The 11,668-nt window shown below is 51.6% G+C and overlaps 1 protein-coding gene across 1 annotated transcript; it reads right to left on the bottom strand.

The window, feature by feature from the left end:
- Nucleotides 1-763: 763 nt before the first annotated feature.
- On the bottom strand, nt 764-11,020 carry LOC106884629 (serine/threonine-protein kinase PLK1-like). Its single transcript, XM_014936150.1, has 10 exons — nt 10,496-11,020; nt 10,223-10,391; nt 9,953-10,097; nt 8,750-8,843; nt 7,947-8,166; nt 7,468-7,626; nt 7,197-7,274; nt 6,543-6,697; nt 2,352-2,534; nt 764-1,524 (listed from the first exon to the last, which is right to left on the bottom strand). Exons 1-10 carry the CDS (start codon nt 10,892-10,894, stop codon nt 1,318-1,320), a joined length of 1,809 nt encoding a protein of 602 aa, XP_014791636.1. The 5' UTR covers nt 10,895-11,020; the 3' UTR covers nt 764-1,317.
- Nucleotides 11,021-11,668: the final 648 nt, after the last annotated feature.

Below are 11,668 nucleotides of genomic sequence, written 5' to 3'. Positions count from 1 at the left end.
CCTGACAATTCAGGAACAGTTGTCTCAGGACACAGAGGCAGGGACACCCCTTCTCCCCAGGGATCCTTTCACATGCCAGTGCCTGCAGCTCCCACAGCCTCTCTGGCTGTCCCAGGACAGGTTTCCTAGGGATATTCTACTTTACAGAATTCCCCTGTATTTCATATGAGCCAGCTTCCAAGTGCAGCACCCATGGCAAGGCTTGCTCCCTGGAACAGCAATATTTTTTGTACAGATTGATTCCTCTGTGTGTTGGGGTGTGGGGTGTTGTTACAATGGTAACAAGAAGGTTTGACCTGGTTTATTTTGAAAATACTGTATGGTCTAGAGCATTTTATAGAAAATGTTATTAAAAAAATACAAACTAAAAACCTTGTCCTATTTAAAAAATAAACTGACCTGAGAGTACCAGTAGGTGCTGGCAATCAGCAATGGTGGAAGAAAACCCAGCATACTTACTGGGCTGCTGCTGAAGTCTGCTGCAGTAGATGACTTCACTACATGAGAGACACTAAAAAATGTGCCTATAGAATTAGGAAAAGAGAGCCAATGAAAAGGGAAGGAACCTGGAGGCTAAGAGCCCTACCTTCTTAAGACACATCTCTTGTCATAGCCCAAAGGTCTCCCCCAAAGCTGTGGGGGTCAGTGCAATTCAGCAGACAGCATGAGCTCATGAAGAGGGCAGCTCTTGCTTGGAGGGGAAGCCAGAGGCAAGATGCTGCCACCTCCCTCACAGCAAACCAAAGGGAACCACACCAGGCTGGACACTGCCGCAAACAATCTTTAATCAAGTTATGCAATATACAAAAGTTTAAGGTTTCATGTAGGTTAAATTTCAGTATTAAAAGGCTGATTGCTCAGTCACACCCTGGGCACATTAAATATCTTACCTGAATTTCTACAAGAGGAAACAAAAGCCTGGAGCATCAGCACAGACATGTACAAATAACTTACATGATAGTTCTGCTCTCCCCCTGCTTTGTTCCCTCAAGAGAAGGCCCAGGAGCCTCAAGCAAGAGGGCTGTTTTTTGAGTCAGGCTTTTGGTTCAGGAAGTTAGAAAAAAAAAAACACCTAGGTATGCCGATAAAAAATAGACTTTCTGTTAGGAGTGGGAACAAGAAACCTTTGGGTACAGTCAGAGTGAACAACGCCGTTCCCACAGCATCAGGGGCTTCCATGTGGCAACTGGACCATACCCAGGAGTGGTAGCCCAGCTACGCCGTGGGAGGTTACGGTGGGAGCGAGGATGCTACGAGACCTCCCCATCCACAGCTGGGACAGTTTGGCACAGATGTTGAGTCCAACCAAAACAAGGCCTAAGCAGAGGGTTTCGCGCGGGCTGAGCCAGACTTCGAACTGAGGAGCTTCTCCACCATGGTGCGAGCGTAGCGGAGCCGACTGGCCAGCTCCTTGCAGCACCCGTGTTCCTCAATGAGGCTCAGCTTGTACGTGCGGAAGTCCCGTTTCTCATCTATGTATGAGACAGCAGCCATGAGAGGGCACAAGATGACCTTGGTGTGGTCCTGTGGGGAGAGAACACACCGTCACCCTGAGCACTCTGCTCCTTGAGGACTGCATTTTCCTCAGGATGAACCATCTCTAGAGTAGCTGGGGTGTCCCAGCTGCACCCAGGAACACGCTGACAAAGCAAGACCACTGAACCCAAGACTGTGCAGCAGTTTCCCTCCTGCTATAGGACACAGCCCCTTCATAAGCAGGGTGGCTGGGTGGCTTAGTACCAGCTGTGGCTGTGTGTTCTCCCTCTTTTTTCTCCCCTCTTCTTCTGCTCTCCCCCACCCCGGCCCCACCATGGCTATCACAATATCAGTTGCGATGAGCTGCATCAGGACTTTGGGGGGTGGCTGGCAACACAGCCAAAACACCCCCTGGAGTGGGGACCTAGATGTTTTTTTCCCCATGAGAATATGGCTATAGGTCAATTATCTTACTCTATAAATAGTGGACAGCCCAAGAGCCCTTTGAGCTCTCCTGTATGGCAGCAGGCTGCACGCCAGGATCTCCCCTTTTGTGAGGGCACTCTTAAGGTTCTGCTCCTTGAGGCTGAGAGATTCCTTGCCGCAACAGATTCTCAGTAAGTGACTAATAGCATGCTAAACTTTGAAATCTTAGCTAAGTAATATAAAGGGTTGATTGTGCATATATAATCCTTTAAACATAAACTGTTGACCAAGTCTGGGACCAGATGACCCCCAACTCTGGGACCAGACTTGGATCCAGCTGCACCCAGACTCCTCTCTGAGAAGGAGTTTAGGAAGCTAAGGGGGTCCTTTCTGAACCTCGTGACCACACAGGAGGGTCAGCCCTGGAAAAAGCCAAGCAGTTGCCTCACCTGGAAGAAGTTGATCTGCACGGTGCCGTTGCTGAGGTGCAGGATGATGGCGCTGCGGGTGCGGAACCAGGTGCAGAGGTAGGGTAAACGGGCCAGCTCGTCTCCTTCCCGGGGCGTGATGTTAGCACCTGCCTTCAGCAAGTGCTCGCTCATATAGTTCCGGAAGTATTTCAATAGTGTTATCTGCAGGGAAGAAAGGCCGTGAGCAGACAGGTCGAGGATGACCCCTGCTATTTGGGGAGCGCAGGGGCTGCTCTCAGTCCCAGACTCTCCTTATGTCTTTCAGAGCTTGAGGTGTCACTGCACAAACTTGTGCAAATTCTAATACTCAAAGTTAACTCTGTGATACCTGAGACTCACTTCGCTGAACACTTTGGTACATGGAAGTCTTGTGAGCACTTATTTCTGCTGCTCATAAGCGAGCCTCAGACAGCAACTAGAGATCAACTGTGTCCAGTTCTGGGCTCCCCAGTTCAAGAGGGACAGGGAACTACTGGAAAGAGTCCAGCGTAGGGCTACAAGGATGATTCAAGAACTGGAGCATCTCCCTTATGAGGAGAGGCTGAAAGAGCTGGGACTCTAGTCTGGAAAAGAGAAGGCTGAGGGGAGACCTTATTAATGCCTACAAGTATCTCAAGGGCGGGCTGAGGGAGGAGGGAACCAGACTCTTTTCAGTAGTTGCCAGTGAGAGGACAAGGGGCAATGGGCACAAGTTGGAACATAAAGGGTTCCACTTGAATATGAGGAAGAACTTTTTCACGGTGAGGGTGCCAGAGCCCTGGAACAGGCTGCCCAGGGAGGGTGTGGAGTCCCCTTCTCTGGAGATTTTCAAGACCCGCCTGGATGCAGTCCTGAGTGGCATGATCTGACATGCTCTGGGTGGTCCTGCTTTAGCAGGGGAGTTGGACTAGATGATCTCTATGGTCCCTTCCAACTCTAAAAATTCAGTGAAATTCAGTGAAACAGAGCTGCTAGTGACTGTCCCTAGGGCCATATTTTACCAGCCAAGAGGAATCAGGCAGAATGCCAGTGACCCCAAGTTACAGATATTTCTCCCTGAAACCCACCCTACTGACAAAGCCCAGCAAGGCTGGCAGAAGTCTCACTGGGAGAAACCACCCCCAAGCAAGGGCTCCTGTCCCCAGGACTGACCTTCTTGTTCAAGGCAGAGGGGTAGGATCTCACAGTGAAGTAGGACTCGGTGCTGTTTTGCTCGATGTACTGCAAGCTGTCCCCATCGCTGTACATAATAAGGCGAGTGGAATCGTTGAAGAGAACTCCAACACTGTTGTCACACAGCTGGTAACCTAGTTCAGAAGGGAGCCCTGTTAGACCTTCAAATACAAGGGACCACCAGTTGTGTGAAATACAAAGGCAGAAGGTTGTATCATCTAGGGGTTCCCTGACAACGACCCCACCAAGTCCCTGCCAGGTCTTAAGAATCTCCTCTTTGCAGAGGTCTGGGTGGCACTTTTCCCCCCTCTGGATTTGTCATTCTCCTTCATTACATCACCTCCTGCAGAGCAGCTTTAACTGCCACAGTGGGTACACACACTCACTGCAGAGCAAGGGCAGCCATTTCATGCAGCAGGTAGCCATTTTCCACCTTAAAGTGGCCAGGGCTGGTGTTCAGTGACTGCTACTCTGGGTTCACTGGGTATTTGGTAATGTTCCTGGGGGTGGTCTTGGACATGCAGACTGAAATACTGTGATATCATCTAGGGGTTCCCTGACAACGACCCCACCAAGTCCCTGCCAGGTCTTAAGAATCTCCTCTTTGCAGAGGTCTGGGTGGCACTTTTCCCCCCTCTGGATTTGTCATTCTCCTTCATTACATCACCTCCTGCAGAGCAGCTTTAACTGCCACAGAGCTGCTAGTGACTGTCCCTAGGGCCATATTTTACCAGCCAAGAGGAATCAGGCAGAATGTCAGTGACCCCAAGTTACAGATATTTCTCCCTGGAACCCACCCTACTGACAAAGCCCAGCAAGGCTGGCAGAAGTCTCACTGGGAGAAACCACCCCCAAGCAAGGGCTCCTGTCCCCAGGACTGACCTTCTTGTTCAAGGCAGAGGGGTAGGATCTCACAGTGAAGTAGGACTCGGTGCTGTTTTGCTCGATGTACTGCAAGCTGTCCCCATCGCTGTACATAATAAGGCGAGTGGAATCGTTGAAGAGAACTCCAACACTGTTGTCACACAGCTGGTAACCTAGTTCAGAAGAGAGCCCTGTTAGACTTTCAAATACAAGGGACCACTAGTTGTGTGAAATACAAAGGCAGAAGGTTGTATCATCTAGGGGTTCCCTGACAACGACCCCACAAAGTCCCTGCCGGGTCTTAAGAATCTCCTCTTTGCAGAGGTCTGGGTGGCACTTTTCCTCCTCTGGATTTGTCATTCTCCCTCATTGCATCACCTCCTGCAGAAGCAGCTTTAACTGCCAGAGTGGGTACACACACTCACTGCAGAGCAAGGGCAGCCATTTCATGCAGCAGGTAGCCATTTTCCACCTTAAAGTGGCCAGGGCTGGTGTTCAGTGACTGCTACTCTGGATTCACTGGGTATTTGGTAACGTTCCTGGGGGTGGTCTTGGACATGTGGACTGAAATACTGTGATTAAAGAATCAGACCTATGCAATGCCCAAATCAAAACTTCCCCCAGCCTCTTCAAGAACCAGAAAAGGCTGAAGCATTACCCCATATTATTTACCTAGACCGTATTTATCCGAGTAGTCCACCCATTTGCTAACCCAGAAGATGGGAATGCAGGCTGGGTCTTCAGCTTCTTCTGCAAAGAGGAAAGGAGCTTGTTAGAAGACATTTCACAGCATCCTGTGCACCCCAGCAGGCAAGGCTTCTCAACCTTCCAGTTTGATATTGAGGTGTCAGCTGGTCTCCCCACTTCAGACAACAGCATCAGAGTGCCAGAGAAGCAAGTTATCCAGGAAGGCCAGCACCTGTGGGATTGTCCCCAGACTCACCTTGTCTTATTGCCACTCTCTCGGAGGGTTTGGAGGAGTTGACTGCAGTCAGCTGCTGTAGCATGTCAGCTAAGTGACCATCAATAGCATCTCCCAGCTCCCGCAGCCCAGCTACATCTTCTTTTTCAGGCAAGTTCTCTAGTGCAGGACTGTCTGGTCCTGGGCCAGGAAAGAGAAGAGCATGGAGGGGTGACCAGGGAGTAGGTTTCTAAAGGCACCAGATTTACATTCTAGCCTAGCTAGAGCAAACACTTGATACAGCTAAAGCTAGTACTGGCACTTCCTGCCCGCTTTGGTTCTGGGCAAAGAGCAAGGAGTCCTCTCTCTCACTCACAAAACACTCCAGATTTTCATAAGAATTGGGAGAAGAGGTGAGGGAGCGCCATGTTCCCCACTGATGGTTCTGGATCCTGAGACTCACTTCGCTGAACACTTTGGTACATGAAGTCTTGTGAGCACTTATTTCTGCTGCTCATAAGCGAGCCTCAGACAGCAACTAGAGATCAACTGTGTCCAGTTCTGGGCTCCCCAGTTCAAGAGGGACAGGGAACTACTGGAAAGAGTCCAGCGTAGGGCTACAAGGATGATTCAAGAACTGGAGCATCTCCCTTATGAGGAGAGGCTGAAAGAGCTGGGACTCTAGTCTGGAAAAGAGAAGGCTGAGGGGAGACCTTATTAATGCCTACAAGTAGCTCAAGGGCGGGCTGAGGGAGGAGGGAGCCAGACTCTTTTCAGTAGTTGCCAGTGAGAGGACAAGGGGCAATAGGCACAAGTTGGAACATAAAGGGCTCCACTCAAATATGAGGAAGAACTTTTTCACGGTGAGGGTGACGGAGCCCTGGAACAGGCTGCCCAGGGAGGGTGTGGAGTCCCCTTCTTTGGAGATTTTCAAGACCCGCCTGGATGCGGTCCTGAGTGGCATGATCTGACATGCTCTGGGTGGTCCTGCTTTAGCAGGGGAGTTGGACTAGATGATCTCTATGGTCCCTTCCAACTCTAAAAATTCAGTGAAATTCAGTGAAACAGAGCTTCTAGTGACTGTCCTCAGGGCCATATTTTACCAGCCAAGAGGAATCAGGCAGAATGCCAGTGACCCCAAGTTACAGATATTTCTCCCTGAAACCCACCCTACTGACAAAGCCCAGCAAGGCTGGCAGAAGTCTCACTGGGAGAAACCACCCCCAGCAAGGGCTCCTGTCCCCAGGACTGACCTTCTTGTTCAAGGCAGAGGGGTAGGATCTCACAGTGAAGTAGGACTCGGTGCTGTTTTGCTCGATGTACTGCAAGCTGTCCCCATCGCTGTACATAATAAGGCGAGTGGAATCGTTGAAGAGAACTCCAACACTGTTGTCACACAGCTGGTAACCTAGTTCAGAAGGGAGCCCTGTTAGACCTTCAAATACAAGGGACCACCAGTTGTGTGAAATACAAAGGCAGAAGGTTGTATCATCTAGGGGTTCCCTGACAACGACCCCACCAAGTCCCTGCCAGGTCTTAAGAATCTCCTCTTTGCAGAGGTCTGGGTGGCACTTTTCCCCCCTCTGGATTTGTCATTCTCCTTCATTACATCACCTCCTGCAGAGCAGCTTTAACTGCCACAGTGGGTACACACACTCACTGCAGAGCAAGGGCAGCCATTTCATGCAGCAGGTAGCCATTTTCCACCTTAAAGTGGCCAGGGCTGGTGTTCAGTGACTGCTACTCTGGGTTCACTGGGTATTTGGTAATGTTCCTGGGGGTGGTCTTGGACATGCAGACTGAAATACTGTGATTAAAGAATCAGACCTATGCAATGCCCAAATCAAAACTTCCCCCAGCCTCTCCAGGAACTAGAAAAGGCTGAAGCATTACCCCATATTATTTACCTAGACCGTATTTATCCGAGTAGTCCACCCATTTGCTAACCCAGAAGATGGGAATGCAGGCTGGGTCTTCAGCTTCTTCTGCAAAGAGGAAAGGAGCTTGTTAGAAGACATTTCACAGCATCCTGTGCACCCCAGCAAGCAAGGCTTCTCAACCTTCCAGTTTGATATTGAGGTGTCAGCTGGTCTCCCCACTTCAGACAACAGCATCAGAGTGCCAGAGAAGCAAGTTATCCAGGAAGGCCAGCACCTGTGGGATTGTCCCCAGACTCACCTTGTCTTATTGCCACTCTCTCGGAGGGTTTGGAGGAGTTGACTGCAGTCAGCTGCTGTAGCATGTCAGCTAAGTGACCATCAATAGCATCTCCCAGCTCCCGCAGCCCAGCTACATCTTCCTTTTCGGGCAAGTTCTCTAGTGCAGGACTGTCTGGTCCTGGGCCAGGAAAGAGAAGAGCATGGAGGGGTGACCAGGGAGTAGGTTTCTAAAGGCACCAGATTTACATTCTAGCCTAGCTAGAGCAAACACTTGATACAGCTAAAGCTAGTACTGGCACTTCCTGCCCGCTTTGGTTCTGGGCAAAGAGCAAGGAGTCCTCTCTCTCACTCACAAAACACTCCAGATTTTCATAAGAATTGGGAGAAGAGGTGAGGGAGCGCCATGTTCCCCACTGATGGTTCTGGATGTTGCTGGAGGCCAGGCAGGCTCTCATCCTGGCAGCCTGGCCAGTCTCACCTCTGGACACTTGCACTTACCTTTGTTGAGTGCGGTCAGCGGCTTTCGCCCGTTCAGTTCAAGGACACTGGGAGTAATGGAAAATCTAGGTGCTACGGTGAGACAGCTGGTGGGCAAACGGCTGGGGATGTATCCCGACGTGAAGAACTCGTCATTCAGCAACTCGTCGATTGTTGGGCGTGTGGCAGGGTCAGACCTCAGCATCTTCCGGATGAGGTTAGCAGCTACAGGGTTGATGTGCTAAGAGGAGACAGGCAGAGTCCACAGACAAGGGTCAGGGGATGAAGAACACTAGCAGCAAACACATTGGATACATAAGCCAGGGCAAGTATGGAAAGCTGTCTCCTAACAGCATGCAAAGCATAAAATGCAGAGTCCACAGACAAGGGTCAGGGGATGAGGAACACTAGCAGCAAACACACTGGATACATAAGCCAGGGCAAGTTCTGCTTGGATCAGAACTCCTGTGCTGTGTCTGGCAAGCAGGATGCAGCCAACTGATTTTAGCAAGACCAAATCACCAGCAGCAGGATGAGCCAGGGACCTGGCCCAGACCTCATGGACTTGAGCATGTTCATTAACTCCAACTGCCCAGCTGGGATTTTTGCTGAATTACAGGGAAGTTCACAGCTCCTCGGGAGGAAGCTGGCCCTACAGGTTCACTCCACCATCAACTGAAATATCCCCTTCCCAGCTCTCTGCAATAAAAGCAGTTTCCCCATTATGCAGGAGCTCATGACGTGCCAGAACCAGGACGGTGCAGCAGAAGGCTGACCAGGAGCTGCTGGGAGGTGAATGGGTCCACCTACAAGAAGCACCATACCTTGGGAATGGTATACTCGTTCTTCTTGATTCGGATGTACGTTTCTTTTAGACAAGAAGTTTCAAAAGGCGGTTTCCCCACCAGCAGAGTGTACCTGCGTGTTTACAGAGAAAAGAGTGTCAGTTTTGCATGTGGCAGTTCACAGAAGAGACTTGTGTGCAGAAGTGACCCCATCCTGAGCACACCCTGGGACTTTCCTGGCAGAGGGAACACACTTGGCATCAGACATGCAGTAGCACAAACATCTACATGTACTGTGCCCGGTTCCTGTCCCCTTTTCATGGTTTGAGTGACACAGGATTAATTTCTCTTTCAGTAATTTCACTTTTCAGTAATATCTCTTCTAATGCTTGGGAAAACTTCTAAAAATGAAGACTCTGGTATCTGAATTTGTGAAAATATTTACTTTATAGCCAGCTATGGTATGTGGGTTTCAAGGTCTCAGCGTTTTCAAGCCTACCCCGGTGCAGGGATGAGGAGGAGAGAGACCTGGGCGCTTGGCCCAAACTGGTCAACAGGATCATTTCATATCATGAACGTCACTTTCAATATAAATTAGAAAGTTTGCTGAGAAGTTCTCTCTTCCTTGATGGCTGTGATCCTGGGAACTTCTCACCCCGGTGCCAGACCCCTGAGCCCTTCCCTTCCTCCTGAATCCGCAGCGCTCGCAGTGTCCGACATTTGCTGTCCCCTGCTGGGAGCACACAACTTCCTGCTGATGGAATGGGCTGAGTACAATTCTTATATATTTTATATAAGTAGCGGGATCACTAACGTTTCTTTGGTATTATCAATGTTACTTGGTCTTATTCTATTAAATCTGTTTATATTTAAACCCTCAGGTTTCCTTATTATTCCCCAATTCCTCTGGGTGGGGGAGGGGTCATCAGGTGATAGAATAATTGTCTAAAGGACAATACATTGTTTGGGTTCCTCAAACCTGAAAAGCAAGGCTGGGACCTAGTACCCTCTGGGGGAACTTCCAGTTAGGCAACAGGGGCTTTTTGGGAAACACCTTGAGACAGCCATGCAGACACATAGACCAGTGTATGCAGAGCATGGGGGAGGCTGCAATCTGGCCAGCAGCAGGGCTCAGCCAGGGCAGGTCCTCTGGAGACAGCATGGACAAAGTTTTGGCTCACTCCAAAACCCAGAGGTGCCCCTCTCTGGCCCCACAACCATGCAAGAGACATTTTGACTCACATGATGCAGCCGATGGACCAGATATCCACCTCAAAGCTGTGTCCCTTCTTGCCCAGCACCTCCGGGGCAATGTAGTTGGGGGTCCCACACAGAGTCTTCTTGCGTTCACCATCATACTCCACTTTGGTGGCCAGGCCAAAGTCACCTTAGAGAGACAGGGAGATGGGATATGACCGGAGATACCCTGGACGGCTGGTCCCCAGGGTGGGGGTCCCTGCTGGGGAAGGGGTGGGGTGGGCACTGACGGGGCATTGAGTCACAGGCACCTACCGATCTTCACCTCCATGTCGTCGCTGAGGAAGAGGTTGCCCAGCTTGAGGTCCCGGTGAATGACGCGTTGGCTGTGGAGGTACTGGCAGCCCAGGATGGTCTGGCGCAGGTAGTACCGCACCTCGGGCTCGCTCAGCGCCTTCCGCCGCTTGTGCAGCTCCAGCAGCGACTGTGGGGAAACGGTCAGTACCGGGCGACACCGACACCCTCCATCATCACCACCACCCTCCCCCCCGCCATCCCAACCATTTCCAGCCCTCCCCAGCCCCTCACCCTGCGGCGGCAGAGCTCCAGCACGACGTAGACGAAATCGGCGTCCTCAAAGAAGCCCTGGAAGCCGACGACGTGGCGGTGGGACAGGCTGCGGTGGATGGCGATCTCCATGGACATCTTCTCCTTCTGCTGGGGCTTCACCAGCAGCGATTTGGGCACCACCTTCCCGGCGAACACCTCCCGGCTCTCCGCCTCCGCCAGCTCGTAGCACCGGGCGAAGCCGCCTTTCCCTAAGAACCGGCCGCGCACGAAGTTGCGCCGGGTCCGGGGATCCACCAGCACCTTCGGTACCTCCTTCCCGCCGGAGGCAGCCGCCGCCGCCGCCGTTGCCGAACCGCCCGCTCGGACGGGCTCTACTCGGGCCGCCGGTCTGGCCGCCTTCCCGCCTACCGCGTTCATGCTGGAAGCCGGGTGCCGCCGCGGGTGCTGGAGGAGCGGAGCGGAGGAGGGGAGCGGGTCTCTCTAGGCCGCGGCCGGTGAGGAGAGAGGCGGCGGCAGGAGCGGGGCAGGCGCTGCCCGATTCAAACGCGGCCCCGGAGTCCAGCCCTGCCGCCGCTCCAGTGGTTTGCCCACCGGGCACCGAGGGGTTTGTGAAGGGAAACTCGCCTTGAGGCGTCTCCCCGACGTGGGTTTTTTTTTTCGTGGAAAAAAACTGGCACTGGGCAGTTCGTTTCCCTGCAGGTTTTTGTGGCAATTTTCCAAACCCAGACACGGCTCGTTTATAGATTTCCCCATTTCCCCGGATTTTTTTATTGTGTGGGATCCCACCCGCTCCCGGTGGCACCTTCAGCCTCTCTGTCACTCCAGGTGACATCCTGGCGTTGAGCGTAGCTGTACCCGACCTCGTTAAGGAGTTTTTCACTCTCCCCATGGAGACGCTCCCACCCCTCAACCTGCTCTTCCTGGTGCAGAACAAAATGCCAATTTAAAAAAAAAAATAAAATCACCAAAACCGGCACAAAACCCACCCACAGGACCTCGGTCTATTAAATCTGTTTATATTTAAACCCTCAGGTTTCCTTATTATTCCCCAATTCCTCTGGGTGGGGGAGGGGTCATCAGGTGATAGAATAATTGTCTAAAGGACAATACATTGTTTGGGTTCCTCAAACCTGAAAAGCAAGGCTGGGACCTAGTACCCTCTGGGGGAACTTCCAGTTAGGCAACAGGGGC

The sequence above is a fragment of the Calidris pugnax genome, unplaced genomic scaffold (genome assembly GCF_001431845.1).
Source record: "Calidris pugnax isolate Ruff unplaced genomic scaffold, ASM143184v1 scaffold17, whole genome shotgun sequence".
Taxonomy (NCBI): Eukaryota; Metazoa; Chordata; class Aves; order Charadriiformes; family Scolopacidae; genus Calidris; species Calidris pugnax.
This window is presented reverse-complemented; position numbering and strand designations above follow the sequence as displayed.